Raw genomic sequence first — 24703 nt, 5'->3', positions numbered from 1 at the left:
ATGTGTGGTTTAATATGAGTAGATATGATTTGCTAAATCTCCTTATATGGGCGAGGCAGAATGGCGGGAACAAAGGTGTTCCTGCAGAGAGGGAAAAAAGCAGCCAAGAAATAAAAGAGACCATGAATTGGCTGACATTGTGTTCAACCAACCAATTTACCTTAAAATGGTAAGACTCTTCCTTCAAAGCCAGTGTAATAAGTGCATCATTGGCCAAACAGATCCAATAATCCATTTAATGTTTTCATGTTTTTCTTTCACGTCACTTTCACAACAAAACAGAGCAGAATAGAAAAGGCAACTGAACTCAACTACTTGTGTCAAAGTAATCGAAAGAAAATTGCATGAAAATAAACATTTGAATCATAAAAAATGCATTCATATCAAGAGGTAGACATCATGTGTAATTGTTAGTTTTTGCTGATTTGATCTCAGGCTCTTGTGCATTGTGTGATTTGATAAGCATGTAGAACTATAATCAAATATAATTTACCACTTACTCATTCATCAAATGGTCTCTGCAAGACCTCTGCCTTAAAAGATACAATTGTGCTTTGGTTCAGTTAAACCAGCATTGATCATTTTTTGCTGAACACAGCATGTTTGCTTCCTGCTCTGGTCTGGTAGGAGCCATTTCATTGGCTGAACAGATGTGTGATACAGTGCGCGGGCACAATGACTATCTACTGTGACTTTTAGCCCATTAGAAGTGTGTAAGTGTTCAGTAGACTTGCCGTAATACACACCAAGACACCTATCAGCTCACCACGGATACAAAAAAAAAAAATAGGAAAACATCTAAAAGGACAAATGGAGTGGCTTCTAATCGCTGATGAAATCTCCACCGGCATCCTCTTGTGCGTGGCGGAGCCTCGCTGCGCCTGCAAACAGAAAAAGACTCCCCGAACGGCCTCGCCTCTTATTTCATGCTTTGCCAGTTAAATGGGAATGATTGGTACAATGTGTTTGCACACCAAACTCACTTTCCAAAGCTGCCAAACAAACTGAACCGGGTATGTGGCAAACATATCCATCAGAACAGCTCTCCATAGCCTCGGGCCGGGGCTGATTTGACAGCTCTGATAACTGCAAAAGCAACTCACGGGTGTGAGCAGACACTTTTCTTTTTTTTTCTCCTTACCAGGAGATGCGTCGGCGTCGGGCACTGAAAGGGCTAAAAATAGTTGGTGAAAATGTGAAATGACAATTGTGATGCCTGCTTCTTATCACCACACAAGAGAGGCCAGAACACCGATATGACAGGTGGCGGATTGAGACCTCGAGGAAGACGTTGAAAGGACAGGAAAATTAGAGGAGGTCATTGTGTGTGTGTGTGTGTGTGTGTGTGTGTGTGTGTGTGTGTGTGTGTGTGTGTGTGTGTGTGTGTGTGTGTGTGTGTGTGTGTGTGTGTGTGTGTGTGTGTGTGTGTGTGTGTGTGTGTGCCTGTGTGCAGTTGTGTGGCTGTGTGTGTGTGTGTGTGTGTGTGTGTGTGTGTGTGTGTGTGTTTGGCCACTTTTGTGTCACTTTGCTTTATATGATGCCCATGTCTCCATTACAAATATACTTATAATGCATTATCATCTAAATATATAGGAACTCTATAACTATAGTTAATATATAAATATATATATATATATATATATATATATATATATATATATATATACACAGTATATATATCCTAAGTGGTTATTGTTTGCTTTCAGTAAAGTGAAAAATATAATTGAATACATGCAAGATCAAGACAAAGAAAGTTGGAAGATGTAATTTCACTAAAGCAAGAATCAGTCATTTTCAAAGCCATTATAAAAAACGTTATTTGTTTTAATTATTGTTATTGATATTTTCGATGTACTATATATTGCTATAGGCAGATTATAATGCAGTATTACTATGTTAAGAATGTATGAAATATGTATTCTACTACCACTTTTACTACGTTTATTTCTCTACCCTTCCATTGAATCTTTGAATCTACTTTAATGAACTCATCTATTCACGGTATTTTACCTCCGACGTTTGCAGTGCGATTCTGTAACTTATTATACAATAAAGGTATCACTAGACACGTCACGCCTATTTCACATGAACTACTGCGTCGTTTGGTTCGGCGTGAAAGGAAATCACAGCCGTCCTAATGGCGAAGCTTCTTCATTATGCGTTTCACCGGAAGGATTGAACCCTTGGAAGGCTATCATGTGATCAGGTTGCCAGGTTCACATGAAAATGAAATCGTGTTGAGCAGAAACCCCCTAAAGCTCACATTCTCTTAGTTCAAAGCACACGTGTGATGTTAAACCGACCTACATTATTCAGCGGGGGTTGCACTCAAAGGCCCGTGATGGTTGTTCATTATCGCCTTTCTATAAAAATAAACGTCTACCTTTACACCATCTAACAGGATTATTTGTGCGGAGGCTCTTTCACGCCATACGGCAAAATTATTTTGAATTTGTCGGCTGTCATTTTTTCTCTGAGTGCGTGAGAGCACTGGCACTACACCGTTGGACAGCAATCAATCAGAGATATTGATTTTGGAGAGTTTCCCGCTGTCATGTTGGATTAATATGGATTAGTCACACTGTGCATCTGAACACTCCGGTTAGTCAGTCGGCTGGTTCAGTGTGCCGAATCTCGAAAAAATCAGCTTTTAATAAGCACGTTGTGCCTCCAACATCAGCGTGCAGAAATTGCTTGATGTTGTTTTGTTGTTTTTTTTATCCGGCTTTGCACTTCTGATTTAGTACCCACGATGCCGTGTGACATGCATGATGATATAATGAATCAATCGCAGGTAATTCACCCCACATGTCATGTGTTTGCTCCTTTTGGATCGTCTGAATGAAGCAAGTTGTCATGTTGATACTTTTCACGCAACGCAGTAAAGTGCGTATGATTAATACTGGCTTGACGTGTGTTTGTTGGGATTGCATAGAACTCTGCATAGAAACACATACTGAATTATGTCTCTCTGAATGCTGTGAAATCCACTTGGGACCGCTTGGGTTCCCGTCACCCCGGAGCGTACTGTCAATCTGCGTTTGCGTCTTCTCCGAATGCGCCGTGTCGGGGATGAGGTTGATGTTCCATCACACTCGGTTCAATCTATCGACTCGTCTGGCTCTCTGGCATCCAGTGATTTGGAGTGTGACAGATGAGTGAGCTATGAAGCTTCAGGACATCTTCAAGGTAACATCCACCAGACTTATTTGGCTTAACTTGTGACTGCAGCAATCCCACAAGAAAAGGGGGCTTCCTTCCCCCTGCTGCAGGAGAACTCAAAGCTCCCCTTATGATTCGCCCCACAATGCACCTCACACACGTCTTCCCCCAGCTCCTCCAGACTTACTGCCAAATACATTTACAACTGAATAGAGAATAAAAACAGACGAAAATCAATGAAATCCACATCAGCACCGAGAAATACTTAAATACTAATAATAATGTATTATTATTGATACAAACAGGACTTGGTTTAAACCAAGCTGCTACAGGTGGGGGAAAAAATACCATTCAGATCTGGATTTTCTTGCTTAAAGGCACAGAAAATCAATCATATTTGTTTTCCTTTTACCTGGAAAAATCACACGTGGAAAAAAATCAACGGCAATGTCACTTTCCAGAAATCATGACCCGGGGTTACTAATCCCCAGACCTGACTGCAGATATTGATAAATAGAATCCTAAATAGCGCTACAGGTGAGAGGGAAAATATGTACTTTTCATTTGGGGGTGAACCGTCACTTTCAAGTGAATTAACTTCAAATAGCTTCCTTTTTATAATGCAATAATTAAGCAGTAAAAATGTATAAAAATAAAGTAAAGCTAAAAACACCTCAATCGCCCCCTGGTGGCTATTTGCAGTACATGTCACGTTAGTCAAGATGGTAAAGTGGTTTAGAAGAAGGGGCTGTACATCATGATCGACAGCTGTGATTGACACTTAGTGAAATAGTTGGGGAATTGTATGTAAAGTAGGATTGCCGAGGGATGTAGCTTCATCTTTAAGTTCCCATAACCGTGATCGTCGGTCTCAAACATCTTATATGACTGCAGTCTATATGATGCAAGCAGGCTTTCTGGCCTGCGGCAGCTAAGTGCTCGTCAGGCCAACGCGCCGTGGCTGTGATCCACTGGGGATCTGCTTCAGCGGGTGTTTGGGAGGAACCGCGGCTCTCCTCCCCCATCACTACTGTACACACTCTGAATGACGTATTAAGGTGGTAGGGCCTCCATCTGTGTTTTGATTGTTGTACGTGGGAGTAAGTGGAAACACATACACTCTATATGGCTGTTATACTTTGATAAATATTGCTTCAAGAGGGTTACTTAAGCTGCTGCTGACCTTTACAGTGATACATAGCCTGTCCCGTCACACCTATGTGATTATATATTTGACTTGGAGTTGTTTGGCGCGAGGTAGGAGAAGATAATGTTGGTATGTTTTCTAGTGGTTTTGAGTGGCTGTTTTTCTTTCCTTTTGTCTGCCTGTCAACTGCCCCCCCCCCCCATCCTCCGCCTCCCCCCCTCCTGTGCCCCCCTTATCACAGAGGACCACAACTAGAATACGCCTTCAGGCACCGCAGTGCTTTTTATTTTCGATAATCTGTTTTAAATGTGTGTGCAAAACCCCGAGGCATCTTGTACATAAGGTTTATTAGATTTGCAGAATAAAAGCAAATCGCTCAATAAGGACAACGGGCACAAAGAAAACACATAAACAACTTCAATCAAACCCGCCAGCAAAGACCCCCCCCCCCCAGAAAATCCCACAGAGGTCCCGTCTAATTACGGTAGTCAACTCTTCTTTTTCTGCTGAAACAAAAGAAGCTGGAATCGTATGGTTTTTATCACTTCCTGTAATCTTAATGCCTTTTGTAAGTAGGGCTGTAAATCCAAAGCTGTTGGATATTGACCCCCCCCCCCCCATCCTTCTTAATCTGTTTTCTAATGAAACCAAGGCCTCTTTCAATAGATTCACCTGAACTCCCAGCAACACACACACACACACACACACACGCCTCATAGCTTCCAGTATCTACCGACGGCCCTTCAGGCCTTCTAGATGCAACTGCCTGGTGTCCGGGGGAGACTGTGTGACAGGCTCTGAAATGGCTTTGAGTGGTAAATTGAATTAGAGCAGGATGCAGAATATGCCAGAATGGCAGGTGTACAGCAGCGAGGACAGCCTGGAGATTGGCAGTGTCCGTGACAGCCAGCGTTGCTCGTTCTGGCTGCGGCTCCGACACTAAGTGCCTCCAGTCAACATCTCTTTGACCGGCGTGCATCAGCATGACCAAAAAAAATAAATTACTGGAACGCCGGATTTAAGTGAGCCAGATACACACTTTCGTTAATGGACTTTAAAAAAAAATATATCTCAGCAATGTCCATTAGTTTCATATAAAAGGAAAAACACCAGGTACAGCGCATCTCGACCAATAGGACTCTTTCGGCACTGAACTGCTTTCAGATAAGTTCAGTAGCTCTGTACCAGATTGACGATGTGACGATTGGATTTCCATCAAGCTAGCGGATCGGCAGCGGGGAATCTAGAAAAAATGCACTCTTGACACCTGAAATATACCAATTTGCTGATGGCAGTGAAGCATTTCCTCCATCATGATATCAAATAAAAAGAATAAGTTAGGTACCTCTTCTATGCTCTTTCTAGTCAACCGCAGCTGGTTGCTAGGCGATCGGAGCGGCAAAGGTGATGCAAACAGGAAGTCCTCTGTAGACCAGACCGTCTCTTTTGTCAGTGTGGCCTTACTGGTCTTCAGAGGACCCGACCGACGTAGACGGAGAAGGACGCGTCCTCTGAAGGATGCAGTTAGCGATTCAAATAGGCTTGGTGCTGTGTTCACTGACCGCAGTTGAAATAACAACCAGTGCTTTGTAGGCGGTATATATACAGTGAAGTCACCTTCCTGAGAGTGCCACAACCACGTGAGAACAAATGTGCTAAAAATGTCTGCGAGCACGGATGAGATCGACACGGCTGTACAGGTTCGTTGCAAGTCGATGTACAGAAATAACAACTCTCACTTGTCATGCTGAGAACTCAAACCCCGACTGAATGACAGGCCGACACAACACGATAAAAAAGGGCAAGCACATTCACTCTCACTCACTTATGTGCTCCAGTTCCCCCCTGGAACATGTTGAAACCTCTTCCAACCCCATTAAAACCTCTGAAAAACCCTGAACGTGACGTGACTGGCCCATAAGACCATTCGTCCACCCCCTTTTCTCAAACCCCACCAATATCTCAAGTAATATCCAAAAACCCCAAATTAGTTGTATCAAAAACATCTGCTTGGATTTAAAAAAAGATTTCCGCATCACCTAAAGCGCATCGAGAACAGAGATCCGTCAACGAGGCCGGTGTCAGCGGCAACATCTGTTACGGCAATGTGTATTTGGGCTGGCACCGTGTCTGGTGATGCTGCCGCTCTCTGCTTTTGGATGACAAGGGAAAGTGAGAAACAATGTGCGAGAGCTCTGAAGAGAAAAGACAGATGTGCGTGGTAAAGGCTGAGTCAACCGCAGGAAGTGTTAAAGAAAATTTCCCTTGGATCGGCCATCTGCGAGATTCTCTTTCTTTTGTTCGAGTCACTCGGCTGTCGGAATGTTTTGTTTGTTGGTTCGGGTTCAGTTTTGATAGTCGACCTGTGATTCCCCGACTTCAGCAGGTGTCCTGTATCTTCACAAATCTTTCTGTTGTGATCAAAAGGGTTGGGGTGAAACTGAATTTGTATTTCACAAAAAAAAAAATAAGCAGCAGAGCTGGAGTGCATTAATTCCATGTCTGAGGGTAGAAAAGTCATAGATGGATCCGCCAGTAAAGGAGAGTGTGTTTAGGATCCCAGCTGAAAAACGTTACAGTTGCCTTTGTACCCTGTTTTGTCCTTTTCCACAGAAATGTGCACTCAAGCGTCTGGTTGCAGGTCTTGAATTTCTCACCCCAGAACAGCTTCTTGTGATCTCAGTCTGTAAAAACAAGCCCAAAAAACGACCTACGCTTTAAAATATTATTGCCCAAGACAAATCCGATCCTTGTAACATCGTTGGGAAGGATGGTTGAAACATGGAGCGTGTCCTATCTGCTCGTACTCCCTGTCCGCTCCCTTGATCTGCTCGAATCTATTGCACCATCGATGCCCAACTAATTTATCACAGACCATCGTGTCGGCTCATCATCGCGGTCCAAACATACGCTCGCCATATTGTACCAAGTAGGCCGTGTGTGTGTGTGTCTGGGGAGTTCTCTCAATCCACTTACCAGAGGTCTGTACCAGTTAAGTTCTCCTCGGCGTGGAGCATATGCTGGCGTTTTTTCCTTCCTCTTCTTTGTGCTTCTGCAGTGTGAGAGGCACATCTGGCAGTTCAGTCTTCTCAACAGTAATTTGCCTTCCAATATGGTGTTCAAGGGGGTTGGTTAGGACCGTCTTATTATTATGATTAGTATTATTCTCTTTTGTCGTGTGGTTGTGAAAATGTTAGGAAAGTCAGTCACGTTGCCAGAATGTAAAAATTTTAGTTTTTTCCCCCTAATCTGCTCTGGTGCTTCAACCAAAGAGGCCCTAAGTGTAGCTGAAAGTGGAACTGGAAAGTGTTTTTTGGGGGCTTTTTTTTAAGTAATGCTTTTTAGCTATATACTTTGTGCACTTAATGCCAGCAGGTGCCACAAGGCAAAATGTCAATGATCTAATTAGCCCTTCCTCATAGTAGGCGTACTGATATCCTCCGCTTCAAAGAGCCATTGACTTCTGAAGACCCGGCTATTTAACTCTCCTCCTTTTTTAGGTCATTCTATCAGTCTGGTTTGAAGAGATATCACAGTGACCGCCATCCCTTCAATTTGAAAGCATTTCTGGGTTCAGTATCCCAAGTTTCCACTTCTCGGTGGAAGCGGGCGCCAGGTGCCCGTTTGCGTGGGCGGCCTGATGGAAATTATACCGTTGCCACATGTGAGTGGCGCTTAAAACCCCCCCTGCCCGCCTTCTTTGGCAACACGTCTCGTCCCCGCGGTCAATATCTTTAATTAGCTGGTGCAAAAAACGCCGTCCGGCTGCAGATGAGTCACTGTCACTTCAATGCAATATCTGCTAACCTTTTCTCCATAATCGCTGCTGCGTAGCCGAATGCCACAAGTTTAATTTGAACATGGTGGGGGGGGGGGGGGGGAAGCAAAAGCTGGCCAATAAAGATTTAACTTTGGAGACGCTCCAACTCGCCTCATCCTTCGAGACACAATGTCTCTGGTAGAGTTGGAACGCGGGTCGGGACTCTGGGTGAATATTTCATGGATCAATGGTGAACCATATCTGTATATGGGAGAGATGTCCTCGCCGAGTGGAAAAACAAAGTGAGATATTGACAGCTGGCTCCAGCAGAAATGTTTATTAGCGAAATTGCAACGGAGACAAGGTGACTATTACTGTTAACACTGAGTGTGTGTGTGTGTTAGCGGTTGTTGTGTACGAGTGTGTTGCGTCTTGCGTGAATGTGTCCTACTGTTGAGAAGCAGATGCAAAAAAAAAAAAATCATCATTTATTTAGACTGTTTCCCAGCGGTTCCCTAAATGTGTGCTGGTTTTGACTGTACCATCACTTTGTTCTACTGGGAACGCACCAGAGTCTTACTTGTTCAGCAGTTCTTCGTCCAGACTCGTACTGTAATTTAAAACATTTATGATGGCTCATCTTACAAACGGATAAAAAGTGTCGCTTCCTCACTTTTTTTTCAGAATAAATGCATCAAAACTTAGACGTAGGACGAACACTGCTGCCGAAAGCTTGCTGGGGCTAAAAGTTTGCTCCGGCAGACGGAGGAGTCGGCTTTTGTTCGGGGTGGTTTCACGCTGCCCCCCTCCCCTGCAGCCCAGGGAATTGCTGCCACCTTGAAGTTCGGCAAATCCTCCGACGTAAGTGTGTTAAGCCCCGTGTGCTTTGCCGAGGGTGGAAACGAAGACAGGCTGCCCCTATGAAGACTGATGGCTCCTTCAAGAGGCAGCTGTCCTATTTTTAAGCAGGCGACACACCGACCACAATGTGCCTTTATTCCCCCTCCTTCTGTTTTCTTCTGTTCTGCATCTATCTCCATCTCCGGCCTGCACGGAGGGAGGACCTTTGAGATGGGCGGTAAATAAAAGTGCGGAGCCTCAAAAGTCGGCGAGGAAGATAACGTGTAGCCGCACCCCCCCCCCCCCCCCCCAACATCTTCAAGGATGGAAATGTTATTGATGCATGTTAAGTCCTCTGGGGGGTTTCACTCAAGGGACATTTGGGGCCTTTCATCCCTGACATGAAGGTGGAGGGAAACATTATTTAGGAGGTTTCTCCTTTCAGTGAGGAAGCTTAAAAGGAAGGAGTCATCTCCCTCCACCCTTTGAGAGAGGAGCCTCATAATTGGCTGAAATAGCTGCTCTTCTCTTCATGCCTACTTCTTGAGGTAATTGGTATTTATAAAGTATTTATGGTCCTTCTTTGCAAGTGTCAGCTCCTCCACACATACATATATATATATATATATATATATATATTACAGTTAATATACTTTATATATTGGACAGAAGAAAACCCTTGTCCTCCTTACCCTAGAAGAACAGTGTTGCTTTTTGTTTTGCCCAATACATATTCATAAATGCAGCGGAGTCATGCTTTGTTGCACTTATATAACAGCCTGAGCAGGTCCAAGGCGCTGTTATTAATGTATTGTTTCACACCAGGCTGCCGTCCCATCTGTGGCAGCGACTTGAGGGATGCAGACACCGCCTCCGCTCACAAAGACATTTTGAATGTGCACATAAAGCGTCTAAACAATAACAATAAATTACTTATTGCTAATGGATGCATCAGCAAGGCTCCTTATCTGCCGAGCCTTTTTTTTAAGCAGTGGCGAGTCCATCCATCGGCTTTCTTCCTCACTTTCTATGAAACAGTGGATGAATCTCCATGACGTTGGTGACTTTGTGTCTTGTTTTTACTTTTAAGTTAACTGTTGGGTGGATTGCCAGATTCCTAAAAGCTTTGTTCATCCACTTATGTTTCATTTAGCTTTGCCAGCAGGTCGTTTATTAAGCATTGTTCAGAGAAATATCTCAAAATAGTTGATAGGTTGCAAAATAATTCATTCATTCTTGGGACGTAACCAAATGAATTTGATTATCTGAACAAAGTGAAACGCCTCAACAACTTCCATTTAATTCTACTTTTACGTCATCCTCTTAGATGTGACTTAGTTTCCGACAATAGAATCCTCACATGAGATCATTAACGTGGACGCCGTCATGAGTTTGTTTTTTTGGCGAGCATAGCGAGAGCATCTCGTCTTTGTCCAGAGGCCGGTGGGAACAAAATCCTGTGTACTTTGTTTCCCGGCGCTCATACAGTTCAGCTCATCGTCCTGCTTTTCTATTATTATTGTTATTATCATGTTTATTCTACTGTACGTCTACATCCACATGCTGAATGACTGAGCTAATTGTTCCTGCTCATGCGTTCCCTGCAGATTCAATCATACGCCACTCTGGACATCCTGAAAGGAAAAAAAATGAGGGTGGGAAAAAGAGGGATGAGCGGGAAGTGAAAAGGTATAAAGCGGAAAAGGGGGGCCGCCGATAAGCGAGGGGGGATTTAAACGAGGTAAGGGAAGAAAAAGGGAGACGAGAGCTAAGAAGTGGAAGCAGGAGGGATAAATTAGAGAGAGTAAGAGCAGTCCCCTGAGTCATATATTTATGTAAGAGGGAAATCTGCTCACTGGAGTGTACGCTGTAATGGCACCCCTCTGTATAATGATCGGCGCTGACCTCCCAAATAAGAGGATTAGTTTGTGCCTGAGCTGGCCAGGAATAATGGACCTCACCTCATTCTCGGGCTCAAGTTTGACACAGCAGGAAAAATAGATAGGGGAAATAACAATACATCAGCGACAGGAGGTCCGCCCCGGCCCTCGTTCATCTGCATCACCGTCATGTCAGATCGGACATGCAGTCCTGCAGAGAGCCAGCTTCACCCACAGGCGGACCCGTGTGGTTAGAATACTGTAGTACAGTCGTGGGACCCAAACATGCTGCAGTGTGTCTTTGCATCATTATTATAACAAGCAGAGCAATGAGTTGCCGTTGCTGTTGCTGTTGCGTGTACGGGGACATGAGCTCTGGTTATTGTGGCTTTCAGTCAGGCAGCGAGAGGGCACGCCGTCATCTTCTTCTTCTTCTGCTGCTTCGGAGGAGGAATATTGTGGCTTAGCGGCGAATGTTGTGGCTAATGTCTCACTGCAGGGCACGCTCTCCTTTTGTGTGCTCTGAACCGGCAGGATTAAAGCATCCATCTTGCTCTCCCGTATCCCCCTAATGGTATTAGGAAAAGGGTGGATAGGTTTCAGTATTCCGTTAAGGAATATCTGATATGGGGGGGGGGGGGGGGGGGGGGGCGGCTGATTCAATTAAGTCAAAAGCAAGGTGGGAGGGAATGAGTGGCCTGGTGTAATAGCCTCTGAGCTCGGACTGGGGCTTTTTAATCTTGAAAACTGCTGCAATAACAGCACACACACACACACACACACACACACACAAACATATATTACACAATCATTACCAACGACTTTAAAGGGTCAGCATGCAATTTCTGCCTCAGTGCAGATCTTGGTCACTCGGCGTCGTTGTGGATAACAACAACAAAATAGGCCCACGACCGTCCCGTCTTTCATGCAATGCATGCTGGGACTGCCTCCATCCCCTTGTGATGTTGAACGGGAGGTGAAAAGAAAGGCAGGAATAGATAATGGACGGATGAATGAGAGTGCTGTGTGATGTGTTTCACAGGGAAACAGAATAGTTGAGCGCGTGCGGTTACGAGAGGGATGCACGTCAGAGCCTTTGCAACAGATACATAGACACACACAAAAACACACACACACAACTCTCACATGTTGTTAGATCAGGAGGAAGACGAGATGTTAGGGAGAATTTGCTGATTATTTTGGGTGGGAGTTAATGCTGACGAAAGGCCTCCATGCTTCCTGCTCCCCTCGCCGCGGCGTCACGGCCAGATAAAGGTCAGCGAGGTTTTCGATTGGACGTATTCCACCTCCACATTCTCCCCCTGCTGCTACGTTTACTATCCTGACACCCAAAGTGCAGGACGAGTCATCGAACGTCAGAAACCAGAAGCTAAAAACGCTCTCACTTCCGTTTCACCTGGGACTTGTGCTGCTCATGTCACTCAGTGTTGCCATGGATACGCAATAGCCGTGTTAGGACGTTTACAGTCGGAATTCAATCACCGGTTTTATTGGAAAGGATTCAAAAAAGAACATGAAACTAAAAATGTACCAACAAACCATTTCAGGATCAAACCAGCGTCTTCTCTTCATACCATTTTATATGAAAAAAGTTAGTCATATTCATTTTGAAACATCTGTTCGTCACTTTCCCCCCGAACGCTAACGTTAAACCACAAAGTGTTGGTCGGATATCAAAACAATGCCTCAAAATGTTATCAGATTAAAGGCTGCCTTACGGTGGCATATGGGAAATATTTGTCGCTGTGAAACATATTTTTTTTTCCCGACGTTCACAGTTTGCAAGGTGTGAACGCGTTAAATGTGAAGTGGAAAACAGCCGTTAGTGTTGCATCGTAAGTTCACGGAATAATGGAGAGCAAAACTTTTTTACATTTTTCTTTTAGTGGAAAGTGTCATAGTAGCATGTCTAAACTCAACACTCCAACAACAGCATTATGTTTTTCGGAGGGGGGGGACTACTTTCTCACACCTTGTCGAAGCACAGAGACGTGAGCAGTTTAACACCAGAGATTGGCTTTTCTCCCGATCCACACCAATCCCAGATCTTCTCCATTTTCCAAAAACGCCCTGAACTTTACAGTTTTACGTTAATAACTGCCAAAACTGCAATTCCTTTTTTTTCCCACCTGGACGAGGTCTCTTGTTTTGCAGATGCGAAACGTTGCCACGGCGATGAAAGGTGAGCCAAAGCAAAAAAAAAATGAAATTAGACGGGCAATTTTGACCCAACAAAAAGAAAAAGAAAAAAGAGAGCGTTTACCTGACATCTTCAGCTCCGTTACACTCGAACGCCTCCAAATAGATTTCTAATGCATTTACTTCTTAAGGCTTTCAGATGTGCGTGGAGGGCAGAAAAAAAGAAAAAAACAGAATCTGTTTTTTCTCGACTCCTTCCGCTTCATACAGTCGAGCGCTCGCGTTATCACACCGTCGTTTTGGTGTCTTCGCGCCACCAAGTCCCAATCGTGTCTGGAGCCATTGGGTTTCTATTACCACAAATCCATTTCGCTCATTTAAAATTAATGGCTGTGGACCTTCCCTGACCCCAGTGGTAAGCCTGGTCAAGTCTTCTTCTTTTTTTTTACATTATTTTTTTCCTCTTCTAGAACACCACAGGGATTCAGTGTCCATCTCCTTATCAATTCTATCATTGAGTATATGGTAATATTTGGGTGGTCATTAGATATTTCTATTTCTTACTTTTTTGGACAAATCTTTCTCTTATTCAGAGCAATTTAGTGACTGTCTAGTGATGGTTGTTTAATGAAAATGTTCAATATTTAAATGTCCTCAACACATCCCATTAAAATACCAAACACTGGTCCCAACATCCCTGCAGTCTTTGGCACTCGGCCCGAGCCGAAGATTTTTCCAGTCTATTTTGTTTGTTGGAAATAACAAAAATACAGAAAAGCTGCAGCGTTATCCTTGAAATCCGCCACAGTGAAGCGAGAGTTAACAATGGAAAGCTACAGTTCTTCAAATGTGTTAAATGATATCAAATTACCCTCAGTGTGAAGAACCTGTGCTACGTTTGTGTTTTCCCCTCTTTTATGGCAGCTGGATAGAAATTGAGACAATGAGGCTCTCGTGAAATGAAGCTAATCCACATTTGAGCAGCGGCATTTGTCCTACATTCTCCATGCTAAGTGTGTACAGCGTCGACCAGATGGTGCTGTAAACACACACTCCACAATGTAGAGTTTCACTCATAAATGGATGCATATGATGAGCCGTTTTACGTTTTCCCATTCCTCTCCGCCGTAGAAATCGCTGGCTTGTGTCTGCTCAGTCATGAGATGCACGACGCCACCACCCATGACTCGGTGAATGGTGGGGACTGAGGCTTTCAGGGACATTACTCCCTTTTTTTTTCTTTCTTCCCCTGCACCCTAAGGACACAGCCATTGGTGGAGGGGGAGGGAGGGTTCTCAGCCTTATCAGCAGGACGGCACCCAGCGCTCTAATCGGCGGGTCCCAGAGACAGCCGGAGGTAAAGGGAGCGTGGATGGGTGAGCAACATCCAAGGAGAGAGAAAAAAAAATGGGGGGGAAGGAAGGAGAGAAGGAGAATAGGCGAGGTTTATACCTCATAGGTTTCATCAAATGACAGAATCCTTTTGGCAAGGATTCCCACGGCACGTTGTTAGTGAAATGTAGTGTTTGCAGTTGCATTACACGTTTCTTAGCAACCGCATCGGGTGCCGTCTTGAGCATCCTTAACAAGAGGCTACGTACTAAAGAGACCTAAAAGGAGATAGAGGTGGGTCAGTTCATTGACGTCGTCCTCCTCTCATACAGACTTTGGTTCTCTCAACATTTCCGAACTTCGTCCTTCGTTTCCAAAGTGGAATTGAACCTCTCAAATCCAGAAAGTTAGTCGGAGGCCAAATGATGAAGTGGATTGAGTAGGCGAGTTTAAAAAGTCATATTCATCCAAAGAAAACATGTAACACTTTGAATCACACCCACGCCAGAGGGACGATAGAGTATTGGAGAACGCAAATAAGATTTTTTTTTGTTGTTGTTGTTTTTTTCTTTTTTTTTTTAATTTCTAGTTCACTTTAAAATTGTGAAGCATTACAGGTGAAAAGGCATGACTCCCTGCTGGCAGAATATTTTGTAAAATGTCTGTAATACAATGAGGAAGTGCTACAGGCAGTGAATAATAGATTCATATTTTATAAAAAAAAAAAAAAAATCCGGAATCCAGGTACAGTTGTAACCCCAGAGCTCTTTGTGATAGAGCACACGGCGTTCCATTCTCCACACTTGATTTACCGCCGTGACTGGTTTAAAAAGAAAAAGACAATAGGATTGGTGCTATTGATAATTAGTTTTTAATGTGCCACACTCATCATGTCCAATTTCATGCCCCTTAGGCAGCTGATCACAGATTTAATCAACACGTTATTGCTTGCTATACTTAAACTGACTGGAGGCAGGGGGTGTGTGTGTGTGTGTGTGTGTGTGTGTGTGTGTGTGTGTGTGTGTGTGTGTGTGTGTGTGTGTGTGTGTGTAGGAGTGTACAAAGGCGACAGAGTGTTAGCGTGTGTTTGTGTGATCGCACAGCGAGCGAGGGAGGTTGTCAGCATGTGCATCCATCCCGGCGACGTCCTTCTTTGATAGACATTCAATGGGCCGTTCCGGGCCATTAACCAGCAGCCGCGGTTTTCAAGATGACGCGCGTGGAAGCGTGCTGCGCTGCGGTGGAACGCCGAAGGAAGCCATTGTTGTTGTTGTTGTGTTTCTCTGTAGAGTGCCCGCCCCCCCCTCACCCCCTCACCTGATGAATACAGATGAAAGCTGCTCTGTCTGGGTTTTTTGTAAACCCATCTCTCATAACACCTGGGAGTTTTTTATATATATACAGTATATATATATATATATATATATATGTTGGCTCCAAAAGGCACTGTCGCCTCACAGCAAGAGGGTCCCGGGTTTGATTCCCGGGTCGTGTTCGGGTTCCTTCTGTGTGGAGTCTGCATGCTCTCCCAGTGTTAGCATGGGTTCTCTCCGGGTTCTCCGGCTTCCAATCCAAATACAGGATGGGGATAGGTTAAATGATTACTCTAAATTGCCCGTAGGTGTGAATGGTTGTCTGTCTCTACATATCGGCCCTGTGATAGACTGGTTACCTGTCCAGGGTGAACCCTGCCTTCGCCCAGTGTCAGCTGGGGTCGGCTCCAGCCCCCCTGCGACCCAGAATACAGGATAAGCGGTAGACGATGGATGGATGGATGGATGGATATTATTATATGAATGCAAAATGTGTGTGTTTTTTTTTTCAAATTAAACATGTTGATATTTATAGGAGGTAAAGGCCTTGTTCAACTGCAGCATATCAATATGTTTAGTCTCCAGGAATGGAATCAGCGTTTTTTGTTTTGCACTTCTGGGTCCCTTTAGACTGAAATCAATGGGGAATACAGTTTCAGCAGTAACCAACTATTAGCTTTTATATCAGCAGTGTTGGCCTTTACTGTGTTTCTGTTTATTAAGGCTTAAATGTGTTGGACTGTAGACGGATGAGTAGTCATTCACTCTTTCGCCTTTTTCTCTGGTTAACCCGGAGCTTTGCCTGCTGCATCTTATAGCTTTCCATCTTTGCCTCGTCTAACTGTGTTCCTCCGGCCAAATCAGGCCTCATAGACTTGATTTAAAGCCCTATATTTAACGGCAAACGCACTCACAAATATTCAAGAAAGGGGTTTTCCACATTTTGTTAGAAGTTAGCTGTTCTGGGAGTGCGTTTGACAAGTCGGGAGGTCGGGCAGGATATGCTCCATTATTCTCATGCCAAGCGGAGATGGTGGGAGCCTAACAGCAAATTGAATTGAAGTAATATATTTTTTTCCCGGCACAGCATGTCAAGATGTTAAACAATTTACTGTGATATGCATTAGTATTATGTTTAACAGGGAATCCAAGGAGGGGAGTTTCTGGATCCAGCTGGTTCTTCTTTTCAGCATTGTTGCCAAGTTTACATCATATGTTACTGGTTGCTATACATTACGTCACGTGATTTTGGGCTTGTGATGCGTATAAATATTGTATTCCTATCATTCTATTGAACAAAGTGCAAATCTGTCTCTGCTAGTTTGATTTGGCTGACTGTAACAAGTGGAGATGGAGAATGACCGTGTAGGAGGAGAAAGAGGCAGACATTCGGGCGACGGGAGCCGGGTTATCTCAGACTGTTCTCCTGGCTGCGAGTCAAATGTAGGAGAGACGTTGGGAGGTAGTAGAGGCCTTCATTAAATGCGGCTCAGGCCCCGGTGAAACCTTGGTTAATGTCCCTATCATCTCTGGAGTGGTCTGACGTCCAAAAAACGGCTCATGTTTAATGCATCTGTGCAGTGCTCGTCGTTTAACCTCACCTCTGGAGGTTGTAGGTCGCGCTAGGAGGAATATCGACGGCTCCCACAAGACCCATAAGGAGCAAAAGCGACCATGCAGTTATTCTTCACCCGCTCGCCATTTACTTAACATGAGGGGGCGGCTCCACGGCACCCGTCTATTGCTGTGTAATCTCCCCAAAGCAAACCCTCCCCCCCCCGTCTCCCCACATCACACCGCGTGAACCTGAACTCGAAGGTGGCCCGGGATGACTCTGTGTGGCTCTCCGAAGCACTTTTGTTACTGCTGCTTCCTCGGGTGTCTGAGGCTGAATGCTAAAGCGGGAGACAACCGCCGCCGGGAGACTTTACCACTCACTCTTTAGTCTTCAGGTGAGCACTCCACTTTTTATAGCCTTGGTAAAAAGCTTTTCAGGTGAAATCGAAGGCTGCCAAACTCCATCAACCTTAATATTTCGGGGGGAGACAGAGAGAGAGATTTGCTCAGAATGTATTCAAATTGCATGTGTTAGAATTGGCCACGGTCGTTCATGCGGGAGCTCGTAAATGAAGATGACTTCTATGTCTGGAGTGGTTGGAGCAAGCTGAGCTCGACTGGATGATGTATTTTTGATTTTGTGGAAATTCTCTTTGCATTCTCCTACAGCAATATTACTACACATAAGGGGGAAAAAAAATCTAACAATACCTGCGTCTATGACATGTTTACGTTCATAATGATAAATTTGGGATGGGATGCACTGCAGTTTTGCCAACTCTGCACATTTCTTGTTTGATTTCTGCTTGTTGGTGCTAATGATGCTACTCTCATTGGAAAAGAGATGGCAACATTGTGGGGTTTTTTTGTTAGTTTTTTTGCTAATTTTAAAAATCTTGCTCGATCCTCGATGTTTTTGACACCACGACGATGTTAAAGCTAGGATTCTACTCTTTGTTTCACACCGCATTTCCCTCCGATTTTCTCCCGGCTTACATGCAGAGTCTGCCTTCCCTTCCCCCCCACTTACACACACCCACTCAATCTCTGCCTCTCCGTCTTGCTCTGGATAATGGTAATTAGAACATCACCGTGATTGAATTTTGGCAAAAGTTGAAGAGGAAATAGGTTTTCTAATCAAAAGCTGCCGCGTAGCTGGAATCCTGATGCTCTCTTGGCTGGAAAAAAAGATGTTCTTCAACAGCGGGGGCCTCAAACGCATGCCAGATTGTGTACCGAGGGTCACCGCTGCTCCCTCGCTGCGATACTGGATTTGATGCACATGCAGAGCCTGTTTTAGCCGGTCTTCAGAAATCCACCTGAAGAACAAGCACCTCAAAAGCTCACTTCGACATGTTGTATCTACTTTGTTTATATGAAAGCATGCTGTGGTCGTATTTGGGGGGCTCGTGTCCTCGCCTGTCTCTTGGCTCGGAGGCTTTCTGCTGTTTGTGTGGTCGCTGCCGTTGCCTGGGTATCATCTCCCACGCACTTATTAACTTGAGCTGACTTTTCCTCCTTCATTCCACCGATATATGGAAGGTGGCAGCGTTGTTGTTGTGGTGTGTGCTATGTGTGTGTGAGTCTGGCTGTATCGTCATACCGAGGATGTTTGTGATTCGGTAGACGTGTGGCACGGAGCCTAAAACAGATGAAAAATGATCAATACCAACAATGTTTCTGTGTAACCTTGAAAAAGAAACATGTATATCAAAGTCCATTTATAAATGAACGTGCCTTTGGAGTTAAAACATTCCTCTAAACTGTCTGTTTCTCAGCTCACCTGTTGTCTTTTATGATTTTGTTCTTGCAGAGGGAAAACCGCATGAATGACTTTGCATTCTTGCCTCCCTTCCTCCTGTACTTTACATGCATGCGCCTCTTTGCACTGGCAAATGGGACGATTTGATTCCTATGGGGCTTTGAATGCTAACTTTCCTTTCTGTTTTCCCCCCTTCCTCCCTTCTATCCCTTCCACACCCGCCCTCCCTCTACAACCCAGGAGCTGCACAAGAACCAGGTAAGCATCTTCTACGCCTCCTGTCCTTCTCCTCACCTTCTTCCAGCTTTCCAGAACACATTTCCTCTCTGCATCTAGTATCATTCTCTCTTTAGATTTCTATCAGGCTCTCTCTCATTCTCCACAGATAATTTATTCTACGTCTCACGTTGCTCCTATTGCTGCTGACTGGTTCTTGCCCATGTTGTAAACAGCACTGGCTGTAGCATCCCAGTGTGCACTGCAGTTAAACCACTACTGTTGGAAGTCAATGATCCGAAGAGTTTGATTCCACAACAAAACAGCATTTTTGTCAAAATGGCAAAACGTTGAATGACACTGCTGGAATGGAGTTTCTGGTTTAAACACTGTTTATTATGTTTTTAGTGGACGGCAACCCAGCGTTCTGGCAGGTGAAGCAGGAAGGAGTCAGATTGTAATGAGAAGCTGGACCTGCTTCTCTCCTAATCACTTTTGACTTTGTATGGTCTAAATTACTAGTTTTAAATGTTTATGTTGTCTAATTGCAGTACGCGTGTCTTTCACTGCTCTGGTGTTGATTTTCATCGCTCCGTCATTTCAATTAGCTACTATGTTTGTAACAAACTTGTTCATTTCGAACACTACAAGCTTTCGGAGGAGAAGCAAAGTCGTACAGGAAGTGTTTCTCCTGTTAACAACCAGCAGTCTGTTCATTGTGTTGCTCACTTCTAGAAATGCTGACGTGGTCCCGTCGAAATTGCTAAACGGTCTAAAAACAGTGGGAGCTTGAACGCATCCTTATGGTCTTCTCAGCTCCGTTTAGTCCATCATGCACAAACACACAGCAGCAAATAGACGATGGCCGGTTTCAAATCTGTAATTGTGAGATAAATGTTGTTTTCTCCCACTAATTAATTCCAGCAGCGTCTCCTCGGCTGTTAAGCTACTGTCAGTTAAACTGGAAACTTCTGCATACGTTTAAAATGAAAATGCTGCTGGGATTGAGTATAATTAAAAGTAGTGTAACTGTAGTGACCACGATGTCCATTTGTTTAAACCCATTTGTGGAAGTCACTCTTGGGCTGACTGAGAGGAATAGACGCGTGTCAAACATTCTGAAGTGGAAGTTCTAGAAATGACATATTAATAGGACTTGCACTCAGGAGACCACTGTAAGTGTCTGGTGTGAGACCCAAAGTCAATATTCACTTATTCTAACAAACGTCCTTATAATGTAATGAATTTGAATTTAAACCAAAACCTAATGTTTTAAAATGTTATTTTCTTAACTTAACCAAGTCTCAAGGACGTGTTTGCAGTTTAGCTGCATGGGATTTTGCAGGAGGCGGGGTTATGACAGAGAACACATTCAATTTGAGATATTCAGGAAACAGGAACTTACTAAAATATCATAAAATTAATGTAAAAACAGTTAAAATGAGTCATGAAGATTAAGCCTGTTTCACATCTCTAGTTGAAGTGAATAAAACAACGGCTGCATTTTGAGATTTTATGGTCTATAAAAAGGTTTTGATTGATAACAATGACAATTGAATTAAAACAAACAAACATTATTTATCCGGTCATAATTTGCTTCCATTGCTGCCCTTACGGGAACAATAATGGTGTGCTGTAAATCAAGTCTGCCTCTCTAGCTTCCTTCGCTCTCCATGTCCCTCTTCCACCGAGCCTTTTAATCCAATTAGCCCTGCCAGTGACAGATATTTATAAGAACATGAATTAGAATTGAACAGTAAGAGATCTTCCCTCGGGGGACCGATTGGACGGAGCCCAGTCCTTCACAGGCCGGATCTCAGCCACAGACCTGAACCAGATCAGTGCTCACGTTTCATCCTCAGCTGTGAAAGATTTAGAAAATATTGTTTTGTCCTCCCCGTATTATCTTTTTTTCCAAAACTGCCAAGACTAAAGAAATATTTCACTAGTTCAAACTGGGTTGCTCTAATAAGCTGTCTTCTCGGTGCTCAGGTTCGTCTTAGATCCGTCTCTCCGTTGCGTTGGACTGAAACGGTGGATGTGCCAAATGAGCGTAGGCTGCCAAATATTGCTCTCTTAGCCCTTTTGAACTATTTGCCAATGATTGCAGCACTTCAGAGGGTTAGAAATGTTGCAATATTGGCAGTGAAGCCTGTTTTTAAAGGTTTTAAATCCAATATGTTTGAAATTAACATTGGAAAAATTGACGGACGGATGAAGATGGGTTGATTAATGATGGCCGTTTTTTGGTCCAGTCACACAGATGTTAACATTTACAGTTGTTTGTCTGCAAATTCACTGGCACAATTCTGCACTTAAACTTAATTAGGGGGCAATTTAAAAAGGCATTAAAAGTTTCAGACAGCTTCTTAAATAGAAACCAACCTCGGACTGCATTGGCTTTTGATTAATCTTTGTTTATTCTCACTTTCCAATGAGAGTTCTCCCTGTGTGTTTTCTAAATGCTCAGTAAATAAAGCTGAAATAGAAACTAATAAAAGCAACAAGATATAATATAAACAAAAAAATGCAATATTTCCAATGGATATGCTTTATGAATGTGCAGCCAAAATCAGCCTTGCATCTCGATGAGTTTAGGATCTATGGCCCAGAAAACGAATAATGAAGCAGAATAATGGTTATTTTCAAAATTATTACTCTCATCATTCTTGGTACTCTGTGCGGAAGCGTCTACCTTCGCTGTCTCACCCTGTTCATTTATTCAGATCCATCGTTTGTGTGTGATTTAGTGTCATTTTACACACGGTGAGAATGAAACCAGACCAATCAGCTGATCGTTCTCTGGAAACAGTCGAAGTCCAAGACTGTTAAAGAGACAGTTCACCCCAAAATCAAAAACGCATGTATTTCATCTTACCTGTAGTTCTATGAATGAGTCCAGCTTCTTCTACCACTTGTGTGCTCAAAGCGCCAAACATGTTTTTGAAAAACTCTAGTAGTGGTACTAACAGTAGTAGTAATGGTACTCACAGTAGTGGTACTAACAGTAGTAGTAGTAGTGGTGGTACTAACAGTAGTAGTCGTAGTAGTAGTGGTACCCACAGTAGTAGTGGTACTAACAGTAGTAGTAGTAGTGGTGGTACTAACAGTAGTAGTCGTAGTAGTAGTGGTACCCACAGTAGTAGTGGTACTAACAGTAGTAGTAGTGGTACTCACAGTAGTAGTGGTACTAACAGTAGTAGTAGTGGTACTCACAGTAGTAGTGGTACTAACAGTAGTAGTAGTAGTGGTGGTACTAACAGTAGTAGTAGTTGTAGTAACAGGAGGAGTAGTAGTAGTAGTAGTAGTAGTAGTGGTACTAGTAACAGTAGTAGTAGTAGTGGTGGTAGTAGTAGTAGAGGTACTAACAGTAGTAGTAGTAGTAGTTGTACTAACAGTAGTAGTAGTAGTGGTACTAACATTAGTAGCAGCAGTGGTAATATAAGTAGTAGTCGTTTTAGAAGTAGTTGTAGTAGTGGTGATGGTACTAAAATTAGTAGTAGTGGTAATAAAATTAGTAGTAGTAGTGGTACAAACAGTAGTAGTAGTAGTGGTACTAACAGTAGTTGTAGTAGCAGTGGTACTACTAACAGTAGTAGTAGTAGTGGTACTAACAGTAGTAGTAGTAATCGTAGTGGTACTACTAACAGTAGTAGTAGTAGTAGTAGTAGTAGTAGTAGTAGTAGTGGTGGTGGTGGTGGTACAGTAGTAGTACATTTTCAATTTAGAACTAGTTTATGTCCTTAACATGACTGGAGTAGACTAAAAACGGTCCGTACTAAAAAAAATAAATAAAAAAAGAACTGTTCAGCAAGCATAAAAATGTGTTTTTCCAGTCGGAGGTTCCGGTGCTTCCTTAGTTGACCCGCCACCAGCAACAAGCCTTGCTGTCCTCCTGCGTGCCAATCAATAGAATGGAAGACATGAGAGGATGGAGGTTGGCTGAGAGACGCAGCCGTTAAACACAAGGAGTCTTATCCGTGTGTGCACAGAGAATAGCTCTATAAACACACACACACACGGCTCAGATTAATGACTAAATCAATCACACACATACAGTGTTTGCTTGTCATCCTGTATGCTTTTCCCTTTTTATAACACAGGTTCAATTTCCCAGGCTACTGAAGCTCTATCAGCCCGTCCTCCGAATATGTATTCAGCAAGGTCATCTCTCTCTCTGCACCAAGAACATTTCCCGACCGCATGATGTGTCTCTGCTATTGCAATGTCAATAGTCCCCCAGTCCAATGCATTACAATCTGCATTTGTCAATACGTGCTGCTGCTGAGAGCGTCACCAAGAGGCGAGGAAATGGATAAATAATTAATGACGTTTGGGTTTTTTTAGACTCCTAAAACTCGTCAAGGTCCACGTTTTACAGTTTGGTTTTTGGGTTTAACAAAGCAAAAGTGTGGCCGATCAAAACTTCCCGCGTGATGTGAGGAAGGGAGCTCAGGCGTTTCATAAAAAAAATGTAGAAGATGATGAAACTTGCATTCCCTAAAACATAACTAGTGAAATGACACTTTGCAGGGCTGCGCTCATCAGTAACGAGGGTACACACTGTGATGTGGGTCTGCTCCGAGTCCACTACGAGTCCACCACAGAGAATTTGTTAGAGGACTTTCTCATTTGGTCGATTTTTTTATTGATTTTTGATTTATTTGATTGACATGTTGTTAAAAGATTGGGCTGACAATCGTTTAATTATTGTCAACAAATTCCATAAAAAGACCAAAGCCAACAGTGTTGATGCATCCCTCAAATCTTTGCGTCTCCATGAAGCAGACGAGGTGTAATCACAGTGAAGTAATTATTAAGTAATTATCTTTCGGCAGTTAACGATACGTAAACATTTGCGATGGTGCTCGCCGTCACCGCCTTGAGAGAGCGACTGATTGAACGAGCGATACTTTAGATATTAATATTAAGAGAATTAATAGCAGCAAACAACTATACAAAGATATAGTGGAACAACGTCTACCTCGCTGTCCCGCTGTGTGTGTTGTTATCTGAGCTCCTCCTTGCTTACTTTTAGTGCATGTGAGCAAGCATGTTCCCTGTTTGCTACCTCATTGGGTGACTTTCAGCTGACAATGATGTTTAGACCGTTAGCTCTGTTTGTAGCCACAGTTAGCACCGTTGCCGTCACCATGTTGAGAGCCATTGAGAGGCAATCAAAACGAGGCCACTTGCACCTTTAAACTTAAATTTAACATAACGTGACCTCATGAATGATAACATAGAGGTAGTCGACACAAGATGCACTCATGCATTAAAGTAGAATTTGCAAATCCACGGGAATGCTGTGTTATATATTTATATTTATACTAAAACTATTTTCCTTCATATATTTCCGTCCTCGCCTCCTGGTGAAGTCTGCCCCCTGGTGGTTTTATTCACCTCAACCAGAGTGTATTTCACCGGCGTCCGCTGAGACTCGGGTACGTGATGCAGCCGTGTCATGGCAGGCGCATCGCCGGGACCCGAGGTCGAGTGTAAAGTTTCTACGAGTGGTTCAGACCGCCGGCCGAGCTTTCAGCCTGTTCTGAGCAGCAAAGTGCTTCTGACGAG

General features: G+C 43.5%; 1 protein-coding gene across 4 annotated transcripts in view; it reads left to right on the top strand.

Moving 5' to 3' along the window:
- cadm1a (cell adhesion molecule 1a) overlaps nucleotides 1–24703 on the top strand; it is a 330169-nt gene that overhangs the window by 211621 nt on the left and 93845 nt on the right. Inside the window, exon 2 of one of the 4 annotated variants that reach the window (XM_084029343.1) lies at nucleotides 19154–19171. The exons of the other annotated variants lie outside the window; for them this stretch is intronic. Within the exon in view, the coding sequence (XP_083885469.1) occupies nucleotides 19154–19171 (18 nt within the window). The remainder of the gene's footprint in view (nucleotides 1–19153; nucleotides 19172–24703) is intronic. 4 annotated transcript variants of the gene reach the window in all.

The sequence above is a fragment of the Eutrigla gurnardus genome (assembly GCF_963514095.1).
Source record: "Eutrigla gurnardus genome assembly, chromosome: 15".
Lineage (NCBI taxonomy): Eukaryota > Metazoa > Chordata > Actinopteri > Perciformes > Triglidae > Eutrigla > Eutrigla gurnardus.
This window is presented reverse-complemented; position numbering and strand designations above follow the sequence as displayed.